General features: G+C 37.4%; 1 protein-coding gene across 1 annotated transcript in view; it reads right to left on the minus strand.

The window, feature by feature from the left end:
• Nucleotides 1–14,343, minus strand: part of LOC127956968 (thyrotropin-releasing hormone-degrading ectoenzyme) — a 128,844-nt gene that overhangs the window by 37,144 nt on the left and 77,357 nt on the right. The window contains exons 8-9 of the mRNA XM_052555299.1: nucleotides 8,860–8,925; nucleotides 3,115–3,302 (exon numbers count right to left, since the gene is read on the minus strand). Of these exons, the coding sequence (XP_052411259.1) occupies nucleotides 3,115–3,302; nucleotides 8,860–8,925 (254 nt within the window). The remainder of the gene's footprint in view (nucleotides 1–3,114; nucleotides 3,303–8,859; nucleotides 8,926–14,343) is intronic.

Consider the following 14,343-nt stretch of genomic DNA (forward strand, 5'->3'; position numbering starts at 1 on the left):
TTTGCCAAAAACATGGAGTCCGAGGAAGAGATAGCTTTTTTCGTGGCAGCAATTCTTGCAAAAGAATAAAAAAGAAAAGAAAAAGAAGTGCATGGCAAAAGAGTTTGGCTGAAGAGCACAGAAAGGACTTTCTTTCCTTAATAAACAGCATGAGGTAAGTGTATCTGTGTGCGCATGCTTTGATGTGATCGTGGAAGATATGGGAAAGTATACAACCAAAGCCATAGCATGTTATGCAAGTTTGTGCATATAGTAACGTTGTTTCCTACTTTCTTAGTTTTCTGGTCAACTTCAGATAGATCAACAAATCGGCTAGTTCAACCGCACTGTGCACTGTCGTGCACATCGGCTCGTAATTCCTTTCACATTATACGAGCCGCGACCATACGAGCATACACGATTTCCACAGGATTGAAAAAAAAAATTATTGCATGTGAACTTGTACGACAACAAAAATCGCAATGTGTACGCCCACCTTAAGTCACAGATCCACCTGCAAATTAATTCACAAGTGTAACTTCACGTCCCCATTACAGTCAAGCATCCCGCAATACGAAAATTATTTTGTGCCTTCAAGTGCTAATAAGTTGTTTATATTCTCTACAACATCACCTCATCATAAAACCTGTGCTGTGAAAATGCAAGTAGTCAGGTAATACACGAGTGCGAAGGTGTTAATGAAGGAACAGTTCAACTTCAGACTGAAAATAAGCAGAAGATCTGAAAACTATCTTAGGTGCGCCAAAAGGTCCTTTGATTAGGTGAGGTGTGTTGAAGTACATTGTCACTATTTTAAACATAAACTTACACCCACGTTCTACCTTATAACTTAATACTGAGGTTTTATAATGAGGACGAAAACTGTGGCCCTGAATAACTGTTTTTATACGTTTTTTTTATATATATATATACCTGTATATATGTTGTATAGGCTAACTGCTAATATGCTAACAAGCTGATTAATGATCTGCTTAGCTGTAGCTGTGAGCTATGTGACAATTCAAACAAATATTTAGCATTAAATATAACTGACAAGATCTCTACAGCACCTTTTGTTTTTAAACGTTTAACATGTAATACAATGTAGTTGTAGTTTTTAGAATGATAGCATGCTAGGCTCCAATTGTATAGTAATAGCATAACATGTTTTAGTTTTTTTTACAAACTAAAGGATGTCAAAATGAATTACTGTAGTAATAAAAAAAAACAGACCAAAGATGATATCAGTACAGCTGAAGCTGTATTTTACCCAAAAAGATTTCTTTAATGCACATTTGAGAGAGGAGATTAATTTGCATTTCCTATCAAGTGTAGCTGGATTATGAAGCTGCTTTGACAGAATATCAAAGTGCAGCAAAAAGCCAGCATGGTTTTTGAGTAAAACAGAGTGAAATAAATGTCATTTTCTGTGGTTTTCTCTGGAGTTTTGACCTCAGTCAGACTGTGGACCCTCTTTGAACTTTAATGAGATGGCAGTGGACATGAAACACACTGAAGGGGCGTGAAATACAGGAAACTGACCTTCTCTGTTTTCCTTTTGTTGCTGCCAATGTTTCTGTCAGCAGATTTTGCTAGGCTGGCTTAAAACCTCAAGTGAGGTATTACACTGCATTTACAAAGGTGCCGAATCCCCCTGCATTCTGGCAGGTTGTCTGGTACTCAGCTGAAACCCCGCATGAGGGGCAAAGCAAGAAAGAGCTTTTGCTATTGATTCCTCGGAGCAGTTCTGCTTCTGAACGCCTCTGCAGAAGACCTCCACACACAGAAAACACGCTCATGTAGGAGGAGACGTTCAAAGGAAGGTGGATTTGTCTGCTCTGAACAAATGAACTCCGGAAAGAAGTGAGCATACAGATTTCTACCTGTATGTTTCATATGTATTACACCAGATGGCTTGATGTGGAGAGTTAGCCTAGCCGCGTAAAAGCAAGGAGTCTTTGATTATTTGCAAATGATAAATCAGATGATTTCATGATGACAGAAATGATGCTTAAGCCTCACTAGTTGTATTATTCTCTCCTATTTCTATGCAATAGATTGCATTTTAACCACCTTTAGTCCAAAAAATAGATTACATGCTACGAGCTCAGGAGCTCATTCTCAAATTGCAGGTGTTTGGCGCTTATATTGTTCTCAAATTAAGAAACTGTGTCACTTTCTAAATGGCAATACTGCCTAACAACACACTCAAACTGACAGTACAGCATTAAAATTCAATTCTTGACTCGATTCTTGGGCTGCTAACAGCGCCTGATCCAAAACAAAAGGAGGATTTCTAAAACGGATCAGAGGCAGTATTGAATTATTCATCTCACTCTAACGAAGAATTAAACTAATCTATCTGCCAGTGACACACGCAGTTTTCCATGACAATGCAGACGGGTGCCAAAACAGCATGTGGCGGTGACGGGTTAGCATGGGTCGCTAATAATAAATGAAATGCTCAGTTAATAGCAGCTTGATAGCTTCTGTGTGTTGTGAAATGATTCATGGAAATGGAATTGTGTTATTCCTTACGGTCCTGCTAAAAAACATCTTGAGCCAGCCTTGCTGAATGGCTGGTGAAAACCAACAAAACTATTGTATGGTGGTTAAATTGGTTTTTCTTATCAGGAGCAATAAAGGCAGATATCTAAAGGTATGCTAAGAAATAAACTGTTCACATCCCTCGGATAAGCGAGGAAATTCTTTGGGTCTTCATGCTGTTGTTGGGCGCTAGGCTAGTCTTTAGCTGTCTTGCTGTGCTTATAATCTCCAGATGGTCTATTATTCTGTATTTCTTCCAAAATAACTTAATATTTAATCTAATTTGTAATCAAAATAGTTTATTTTTCTTGTCAACTGCAGAACTTCTAAGATATTTTCTCTGTTTGAGCTTGATCTAATCACAGGAAACTTTCAGTAAATTCTGGGAGGAGAATCACAGTCTGTGGGCTTTTTACGTTATTCAGCATTGCAGTGTTTGGCAAACGTACAGGCCTCTGCTCCAAATATTATCATGCATTTTCTACAACGATGTATGAGCTCATGGAGAATCAATGTCTATGGGTCAGTTGACTGATGGTGTTTCATTTTCAAGTAACAACCTGTCACGACGGACATATGGCAGTCTACCTTTTGTTGAACAGCTCAGGATTCTGGATCTTGGCGTCGGTGTCATAGACAAAGTGCTCTTGAGAGATGGTGACACTGTTGTCAAGACTGTCATTCTTGCTGATGGTGACGACAGGGTAACCCATCTGCAGCGTCCAGCGGTCCATGACCTGCGTGATGTTGATGTCCTTTCCCTCCCGCTGCATGGCCTGTGACACAATATATATACACATCAGAATACATCAAACATATACAGATTGGAAAAGTAAAAGGTGCCAAGCATATAGATAGTGTCTGAAAGTGCAAGAGTATTGAGTTTTGTTGCCTTATATTAGTTATGTAGGTTATGGTCAGAGGTGTAAACATTTGAGTACTGTACTACTTAAAGGGGGGGTGAAATGCTATTTCATGCATACTGAGTTTTTTACACTGTTAAAGAGTTGGATTCCCATGCTAAACATGGACAAAGTTTAAAAAATTAAGTTGTACGTTTGAAGGAGTATTTCTGTTCCAAAAATACTCCTTCCGGTTTGCCACAAGTTTCGGAAAGTTTTTTTTCGAGTATGGCTCTGTGTGACGTTAGATGGAGCGGAATTTCCTTATATGGATCCTAAGGGCACGTCTACCGGAAGAGCGCGCGCTCCCGTATAGCAGAGCAATGAGAGGCTGAGCACACTGATCAGAGCGAGAGCATCGCGAAATGTCACAAAAGAAGTGTGTTTTTGGTTGCCAGGGCAAGACAACCCTGCACGGATTACCAAAGACAAAAACAGCATTAAGGGACCAGTGGACGGAGTTTATTTTTACAGAGCATCAACAGAGTTGTGCAAGTGTTTTTGTTTGTTCCCTGCATTTCAAAGATGCTTGTTTTACAAACAAACAGTTTGACGTAAATAAATAAACGGCTGAATCTGACTGTTAGCCATGGTTTGTTTTGGATGATGGTTTTGTCCTCACGATAATGTCACAGCTTCCAAACGCTCTCAATGCAAAAGCCTACTGGCGCTTGTGATTTTTTAGCTCCGCCCACATGTCACCCCTTCTGTCGGTCGTGTTTTTCCGGGAAAAATCGGTACAGACTATCTTTCTCTTATGGATATAATAAAACTAAAGACTTTTTGGAGTTATGAAGGATGCAGTACTACTCTATAGGTACTCAAGATTAATAGGATATTGAGTGAAAACGAGCATTCCACCCACCCCTTTAAACTAAACCTGATGCTAAACCTAAGTGATAGTGTGGCAAAAGCAAACGTTACATAAACACAGATTTGCCAAAGCAACCATGTGATTTTAGCTTGCTTCTACAAGTTTTTAATAAGAGTATTTGTATTTGTGTTTCACAAGACTGCAGCACTGTACCAGGTAAGTTACCGAGCAAGTTTACAATACAAGAAAAGTGACACATATGGAGCTGGTTATGTGATACAAATGTGAAAGTGTATTAGCTTACAGATCATGCACTCTGGTAAATGTGTTTTAAGGTCATTACATAGTATTGAGCAAGTCTTTGTTATCAGATAACCCGCCCCTAATCAAAAATTTTTTTTTGTTTTGTTTTTTTGTGAAAAGGAATAAAAACCACTAGTGTTCAGTTCAATTTAAATCTACAGTCAGTTTTATGTATAGGTACATTTGTGAAATTTAAAAAAAATGTAGGTAGAGGTTAGTTTTTTCAATGAGCCTTGGGTGAAATAACAACCCATTCAGGTCTTTTAATTAAAAACTCTTAGTGAATAGAAAGGTGATTAAACTTCACCGTTCTCTTAAACCGCATATGCAGAAACATCACAAGGCAATTTCCAGTTATCTAATCTCTCTATACAAGAGCAACGCTTGTAAAAGAGCAGAATTAGATTTATGAGTCTGATTTCTTCAGAGAAAGCTGCACTCCTACTTTAAAGAAGTAAAACATAAAATTGGATCTCACGGCTCATTAATGAGGAAAGCTCGTAATGTGACTGAGATTTGTCCCTGAAGGAAATATACTGCCTACACAGTTCCTCCTTATTCTTTGAAAATGCAATATAAATGGCTCAGCACTGTGGACAACTGGCAGTTTCCTGTATGAATTGTTTTCAGAATTTTTCTCTATGTTTATATTTTAATGTTTAATGGAGTTCCATCTACTTTTCAATGCAGTATCCATTTAAAAAATAAAATGTATGTGACTGAAAAAAAAACATTGGAAACACATTTAGAAAGTATTCAAAATATAATTTAAGAAAAAAATCTATCATTTCAGTCTTAATGTAGCTGTCTGTAAACAGGGAGTCATTGGCTTCACAAATATTTTCCATCATTTAATTTCACCACATTTTAAAGAGGTGCAGCATTTTGTGTATACTGGGAACAATCAGTAGTTTCTTTAAAAACTGGTTGTAAACTGGTGGAGATTTACAATGTTTCTGCAGCAGCACATAGTCAGAGTGTTGTGGAGACCCGTGGGATTGGAAGAGGAATGTGGTGAAAGAAACAAAAGTGCTCTGTCAGGCTCTCTTGCATTCTGCAAACATTAACCTGACTAGATCAGTCGAGCATGTGTAACTTCCCTTCTCCAGTGTAACTGGGAAACTCTTGCTTGTAACAGATGACTCTGACCATTATGAGTATTAAAATCTGAGACTAACCAAGATGGCATGAGATGACTCGTCTATTATGAAAAACACAGAATGAGACCAGCTGACTTTTCACAGCTGTCAATGACTCATGGTTTGTTTACCGTGTGAATACAGAAGAGGCTCTGCAGAGGCTGATGACGGCAGCTGATGTTCCTACATTATGAATCATTTTCTATAGGACAGCTTTCAGCAAGCTACTGTACCTTTGCCCTGGCGGATATAATTAAAGGAAGTGAAGGCCGGTCTGGCGATGGGTCTTGAGTTTGACAAAGGGCTTTGTGTGTGCTAAGCACTGCCAGATTATTGCAGCAAATTGGATTTCATGAATAGCTAATGAACACAGCGGATATCAGTATTCATTAGATGATGGGCTGTCATGGACTCTTAATGTAGCTAAATTCGTCAGTGCCTGACAAACACGGCCACTGAGAGGAGACGGAGGTCCAGGTCTGGCCCTTTCACAAAAATTCACCTTTAAATCCTTTCTTTTTTGAAGAAGCGGTTCCCACCAGCCGGCATTTGGGAGAGCGATGTGAATGACAAAACCCTTCATACGATGCTGATAGCTGCTAAATGTCCTGCTGTTCCATTACAAACTTTAATAACTTTAAGATTACACTGGAAAGTAATCTCATTAAAGTCATGACACTTTGTGAGATGAGCGAGAGGGGACTTGCTGAAAGTCCTCTGGTTTTAAAAGCACATCTCTGTGCTTTGAGAAGATGACTTGAACCCAGTGCTTAACATCACTGTGATTATAGCTGTTGGCTACGATAGTTTACTTCGCTCCCACTTTTAGTGTCTTAACTTTTATATATAAATTATATAGCTATGGTTTTAAAATAAGTCTGTATTATTCATAACTGCAATGCACAGGTGAGCCAGCATATTGCACCATGCATACAGCCTGTTAATATTGTTATCTGACCAGTTATGCATTATGTTGCATTTCGTAGCTTATATGTGGAATATCGTTACTTGATACCTCCATCTATTAAGTTATTTTGTTAATGCACAGAAAATGGCATATAAAGCAACAAAAGACAATGTTATATATATATACACACACACACTCACCTAAAGGATTATTAGGAACACCTGTTCAATTTCTCATTAATGCAATTGTCTAATCAACCAATCACATGGCAGTTGCTTCAATGTATTTAGAGGTGTGGTCCTGTTCAAGACAATCTTCTGAACTCCAAACTGAATGTCAGAATGGAGAAGAAAGGTGATTAAAGCTATTTTGAGCATGGCATGGATATTGGTGCCAGACGGGCCGGTCTGAGTATTTCGCTGTCTGCTCAGTTACTGGGATTTTCACGCACAACCAATTCTAGGGTTTAAAAAGAATGGTGTGAAAAGTGAAAAACATCCAGTATGCGGCAGTCCTGTGGGCAAAAATGCCTTGTTGATGCTAGAGGTCAGAGAAGAATGGGCTGACTGATTCAAGCTAGAGCAACTTTGACTGAAATAACCACTCGTTACAACCGAGGTATGCAGCAAAGCATTTGTGAAGCCACAACACGCACAACCTTGAGGTGGACTTCAACAGCAGAAGACCCCACCAGGTACCACTCATCTCCACTACAAATAGGAAAAAGAAGACACAATTTGCACAAGCAAGTCAGTATTTGGCGTAAACCGAATGAGAACATGGATCCATCATGCCTTGTTACCACTGTGCAGGCTGGTGGTGGTGGTGTAATGGTGTGGGGGATGTTTTCTTGGCACACGTTAGGCCCCTAAGTGCCAATTGGGCATTGTTTAAATGCCACGGCCTACCTGAGCATTGTTTCTGACCATGTCCATCTCTTTATGACCACCATGTTCCTCTGATGCCTACTTCCAGCAGGATAATGCACCATGTCACAAAGCTCGAAACATTTCAAATTGGTTTCTTGAAAATGACAATGAGTTCACTGTATTAAAATGACTCCCACAGTCACCAGATCTCAACCCAATAGAGCATCTTTGGGATGTGGTGGAACGGTAGCTTCGTGCCCTGGATGTGCATCCCACAAATCTCCATCAACTGCAAGACACTATCCCATCAATATGGGCCAACATTTCTAAAGAATGCTTTCAGCACCTTGTTGAATCAATACCGCGTAGAATTAAGGCAATTCTGAAGGCAAAAGGGGGCCAAACACATTATTAGTATGGTGTTCCTAATAATCCTTTATATATATATATATATATATATATAAAAATATATGAAATTCAATTAAAAATTAATTTGAATTGTTTCATAGAATTTAAACAGGATTTTATTATTTAAATAGGGAACTTTTTTACATTACCATTGCAGCGTTTGTTGTTTCAGTAACTAAACTGAAGGAATTATGGGAAATGAACACAGCTGCTAAACCTTCTATGTTACTACAAAAGACAGAGACTGAATCAGCAGATCACTGGGGAAAAAAGTGTGTCTGTCAGGAGGGGTGCACTCATGCCAAACCTAATCAGAACTGTATTTTTGAGGCCTGAGTGAAGCATCTAAATAGGTCAACTTTCCTTTAGCAGAAGATTTTTCTTGGATTTATTCTTGGTTACACCTGAGCTAAAGGGCACATGCTCATGTATAATCTGAGAGACTCATCAGGCTTGTCAGCAATTATGTGACAATTCACTAATCGGGGCTGATAAGAGTCAACTAATGTATAATTTAATTAAAATCACCAGAGTCAGCAGCAGCAAGCTTTCTATATAAGTATCTGTGAACATTTGCATGTAGCAGGTTGATTTCTGGATCAATATTTGACCTGCGTCTGCAGATTTTTTTTTTCATTCTAAGTGAAAACTCACGTATAAAAGCAAGACTATAGTGATATATAGCGATATATCAAACACAACCCAGCCTCCATATCAAACTCTTTCCCATGTGCATTTCCATAAAACCCTTATGGGTTGATGTAAGTAGGTGGTGTATTGGCATGCATTTGATGATGTGCAGTTATATAATGGCCTCTGACCCATATGCAGTGCGTGAATCTCTGAGCACCTGCCTGCAGGAGATGTGCTGGGTGAATTAAAGTAGGTTGAACAAACACAATTTCACTCGCCGCTCAACACTGACTGACCCCAGCACTGATTCCTGCTCATGGATGGAGGTCTCACACCCAGAAGATGCATAAAATCTCACCTCAGAAAATTTGTTCCACAAGTCGTCTCTCGCCGCATTTCCGTACATGTGCGTCATCAAGTAATCCTGCAAACACACAGAGACCGAGATCAATATTGGAAGAGAAAATAAATTGGACATAGACGTAAACAGTGAACTAAGTGAATAAGCCCATACAATAACATTACTAATCCTCTCAATTCAAGCTGAACGTATGCAAATTAGCAGCAGATGTTTGGGTGTGATTGGCTGTCAGTTCAAGGAGGACCATAAGGAGGCCAATTAGAGGCTGATTATGTTGCTCGAGTCGATGCTGCATCAGCATGTACCTCAATGAGTAAAATACAAATCAGCAACATGAATTTAATTCAAGAGTAAAACATTTACTTCCCCTCGGGGGGGCCCCCTTTGACCCATGGAATTTACCAGCCCCTGGTTAACAAAAGTGCCCATACAAGGAATTTCGGCATTTATGTCGTCATAGAGGGACATACTTGAACAAAAAATAAATACAATTAAAAACTAGAACAGAGTTAATCTGGTCATTCATCCAACTCGTTTTTTGAGATTTTGGTCACACTTATTATAAGAATTAAATTCTTCAGTCTAATCCAGAACTTAAATAAGTCATAGTGCATGATATAGCATTAGACATCCTCTTTAATGTATTCTATTACAAGTGCCTTGACATCAATATGGACAAATCTGCATAGAAAAGTGAATGTAATATCTGTATTGGCTGTATTATTGAAACTAAGATACCGGTGGGTGTTCATTTCACTGCTAACAGACTTTAATCAGCAAACATTACATTATCAGTGTGTCTGCTCTGCCCTGCAGTCTCAGTGATGCAGGTGGTGGGTGACATGAAGAAGGAGTCTGATCCTGGAGAGCACATTTACATGCATCTGATAAGAACATCTGGTGGGAAGCCTCTTGCCTGCTGTATACGAGATTCCTCGATAACTCCTGAGTGACCGTGAGCGATAAACCCGTCAACTGTAATCCGCTTCCTGTTGCTGGAGTCAAGAGAACATGCTGACAAAAAACTGTATGTTCCCTGCTAATATGGTGCAGGTGTTCTGTAGAACACAAATGGAGATATTTTGCAGAATGCCCAGGCTGCTCTTTTCAGTACGCCAAAAACATAGCCTATATTAATGTATTGAAATTCTTAAGTCATGAGCTATCTTTGTGTGATAAACTCAATACCATTACTGCAGACACACTTCACTGGCTCTTAAAAATGGATAGTTTTTAAGTGAATAACTGAAAAAATGGCATTGAGTGTGAGCAGATGATGGCAGGGTTTCCAATTTGGGATGAATTATTCCTTTAATAAGGACATTATTTCAGCCTTTGCTTCATGAATCGAATCAAAGCGTACACTTGTTGACAGGCGTCATGCTGAGAGGTCTGAGCAAATTGCATTGGGATCCTGAAAGTTTGACCCAGTCCAGCTGGCCTTCATCTCTCTACATGCTCTGCTGAGCTCTCAGAGAGTTTGGGATTTGGCTCTGGAGCAGAACCAGATTCATGTTACCATCCTGAAGAATCTGTTTTAAACCAGACTAATTCCTCTTCCTCTTTCTCTATCACTCTCCCAGTGAAGCGCAGTGACCATGTGGTCCAGTCTTGCCACTGATAGGGCCGCCACAATGTGTTGTCATCATTTTGACACCGATGTGTTCTGCTGACTACCAAAGCAAGTGGTAGAATGACTAAAAATAAATCTAGTTGCCATTTCAGTCCAAGTCAGTCAGTCAGATGCAAAAGAGTGATATGCTGTATATACAGTTTAGATTCACTCAAATGTATCTATGTATTATATTAACGCTAAATATATAATAAATCCACAATGAATATTTTATCTTTTTAATTAAAGTTAATTTTCAATTATCATTATTATTATTATGTATAAATTTAATGAATTAACAATTTATATATATATATATATATATATATATATATATATATATATATATATATATATATATATATATATATATATATATGTCTGTTTTGGCACTCTCCCCCGTTTATTCTCTCTTTTGGTTTAATTTTCTGTTAATAAAAGCTCTACGAGGCCTAATGCCACATCCACTGTGTCTGTCGTTTGCTCCTCCCACAACTATATATATATATATATATATATATATATATATATACATACACACACACACACACACACACACACCGAATATATATATATATATTTATGTGTGTGTGTGTGTGTGTATATTAGTGGTGGGCCGTTATCGGCGTTAACGTGCTGCGTTATAACGCAAGACTCTTATCGGGCAATAAAAAAATATCGCCGTTAATCTATTCTCAAACTAAGCAAGCTATGATGACTTTCACCTTGATATTTTATAGAACCGACTGCCTGAGGCCAAATACATACAAAATATGTCAAAATATCCACCTTGGAAATTATGCTAGAAAAAACTGTCAGTTATTTCTTAAGTGAAAGTAAACATCTGAGGAAAAAAATGGGATGTGTGTTAAATTGGATGCGTTCGTCTCTTAAAGTGACCGCGCCTAATTTAGCTACTGGCTGCAGTAATGTTAATCCAAGAAAATGAAAATCACTCACTGCTCTTGACTGAATTACTTTGTAGTTTTAACAGTCAAACCAAAAATTATTCAGACACCAGGTATAATTTTTGATATTTATAGCAAAACTGTAATAATATGAGAAATGTTGAAGGTGTCTGAATAAATGTAGGTTTGATTGTATATTTCATTTTTACATTGAAGACTATCCAGTGCTATTTTACATTTAATTATTTGGTTTCTGTAACTTGACACCTACAAACTTGAAAAAAAACTGAAACATTGGTGTGAAACAGGCGTAATCTTGATTGCACCTTGTGCAATGTGGAATTAGTTTACAGCTTTTTCAAGCACTTTGTGATGCATTTTGGAAACAGGAGATGAGCCCCTTTTCTAATGCACCACCTAGCTTGATAAACCCCTTCTCAAAGACTTACTGTTTGCCAATTTTATTTGGGTAACACACATATTCTGAATGCTTTCGGCAGAATTCGAATGAGCCATTTTAATCTAGATTAATCTAGATTAATTTCAAGATCACAGTGAGATTAATCTAGATAAAAAAAAAATAATATATGCCCACCACTAGTGTATATGTATATATATATATATATATATATATACTTTTTTTTGTGTGTGTGGTTTAAAATAAAAAATGTCAAAGTTGTGTAACCATTCTGAAACTACCAACTAAATAAATACATAAGTGCTAATAGACCGAAAATCTTTGGAAGAACCTTATACTATACTATGCAATTTGGAATACAGTATATATATATATATATATATATATATATATATATATATATATATATATATATATATATATATATATATATACATATAATTTGTATTATTATGAATACTTGACTTTTTTTGACCACTGTCCCTGCAATCTAGTCTCACTCAGTAGGAAGAAATTGCATACTGAATGAGATTGTTGCAGTATGAAATACCTGCTCTGCTCATTTGCATGGCAGCGAGGGACCACTCAGAGCCATTTTATGTTGGTGTTGACATTTTCCAGTCTGCTTGGCCTAAATTTGTGTATTTTAATGACCGTGTTGCTACCCACCAGTTTAGTGACCAAAATCTCTTATCGAGAGACGGGAAACAGAAAATCGTATAAGATGTCTACTGTTTACATATATTTTGTAACGTGATAAGACTAAATAATACCACATACAAATACTGGGTAAAATAGTCCATTTTAATTCAATACATTTAAATAAATACATTTTAAAAAATGTATTGTTCGTTTTTACTATTTAAAACTGAAAGAACCGGTTCACTTGAGCACCTGCTCCTTTGCCCCTTAAGTGCCCTTTTGTGAATGCCTGCCCACGCCCAATCATAATATTAGTACAATTTATTAATAATGATTAAGTCGTAAATAAAATGACCAACATGATGACCTTTCACCTGACGACGACGACCTCATCCGACTGGGACGATTTCTCATGCCGCACGCAAATGTTTTAATCGCTAGAGGATATTTTCAACACCGTGGCAGCTGGTAAGTGGTGTTTCATTCTCAGCGAAGTGATTTTGATGTTTATTTACTTATTATTATTTTACAAGAACGATGTGATGTGAGAACATGCAGACATGTTGTTTATATTGCTGTGTGTAGCCTGCAGTGTAGAAGCAACACTAGCGTGCTGTTTGAGGGAGAAAAGTTTAACAGGCATCGAGGGGTCTGGTCTTTTTTATGTTATTTGACTAAACTTTTATTATATTACAGTACTAATTTATTTTTTAACACGTGAAGTGCCTTAAAAATAATTATCACAACACTGGTAAAGCTTATTCAGATTTTCTCATTCTCTGAATTATCATTATAAAAATAAAAACAATTCAGAAATGAATTAAAATATAATTATATTTTAAATGTGACGCAAATATATATATATTTTTTCTACAATAGCAACAGTGTTTACAACAGCAAGACCACTTTAGCCTGTAAACTCTCTGGAAATAAATGTAAAAATATCAATGTCAATAAAAACTGCATAATATACCTGACATCAAAGTGCAGTGTGAAGGATATGAATAACAAATTTAGCCTGTCATTTGTTTACATTGCAAAGGTGTTCAATTTTAGACAATAACAACTACAACAGTACTATTAATATTAATCACTATATTCCAGTGTATCAGTTTTTTAATGTTTTGTATCAATATTTAAGGTGGACTTATTGATTAGGTGCAATAGTAGTAGAGATGGTTAAAATAATAGATTAATGCTGAAATAGTAAATTGAGTCTTGTTCCTAGATGGACAGAGAGTGGAAAGTAATAGATCAAATGAGGAGATGGAGATAGAAGAAGAAAAAGAGGGAAATGTAGAGGCACAAGTGACAGAAAGCAGGGAACAGCAAGTCAGGAGACAGAGGCTGGTGAGAAAGAGGAAAATGTAGAGGCACAAGTGTTTTCTATAGTTTTTACTATAACCGCTGTTCTTAATTATTCTGTAGAACAGAGAAGAAAAAGCCATCAGGTTGGGACAATTTAAGACATTTCAGTTTCTAATCCCAGAGCTATTATTATCTTTTCAAAACTGCATTTAAAACATATGCTTCTGTATCAATACATAATCATCCATATCGATACGCGAATCAGCAAGGAATGCATCACAATATATTGCTGTATTGATATTTGAACCGCGCCATTTAAAGCCTTGTTCCATGTGCCCCTTTTATACTTTGAGCACCTGCCCCTCCAAAGGTCTCTGTACGGCCCTGTTCAGAGGGAGTGTCAGCCACATTAAAAAAGTTAGCCGCTTAAGTCACTTGTGGATTAATTTTTATTGGAGAGGCGAACCGTTTCAAACAATTCAGTTCGATTTGGTGAACTGGTTCAAGAAGATCTGGTTACATTGAATGATTCGTTCGTGAACCGGATATCACCTCACTTCAGTGATTTGAAATCTCACACAACAGACACAGAA

This window comes from Carassius gibelio, chromosome B4 (genome assembly GCF_023724105.1).
Source record: "Carassius gibelio isolate Cgi1373 ecotype wild population from Czech Republic chromosome B4, carGib1.2-hapl.c, whole genome shotgun sequence".
Taxonomy (NCBI): domain Eukaryota; kingdom Metazoa; phylum Chordata; class Actinopteri; order Cypriniformes; family Cyprinidae; genus Carassius; species Carassius gibelio.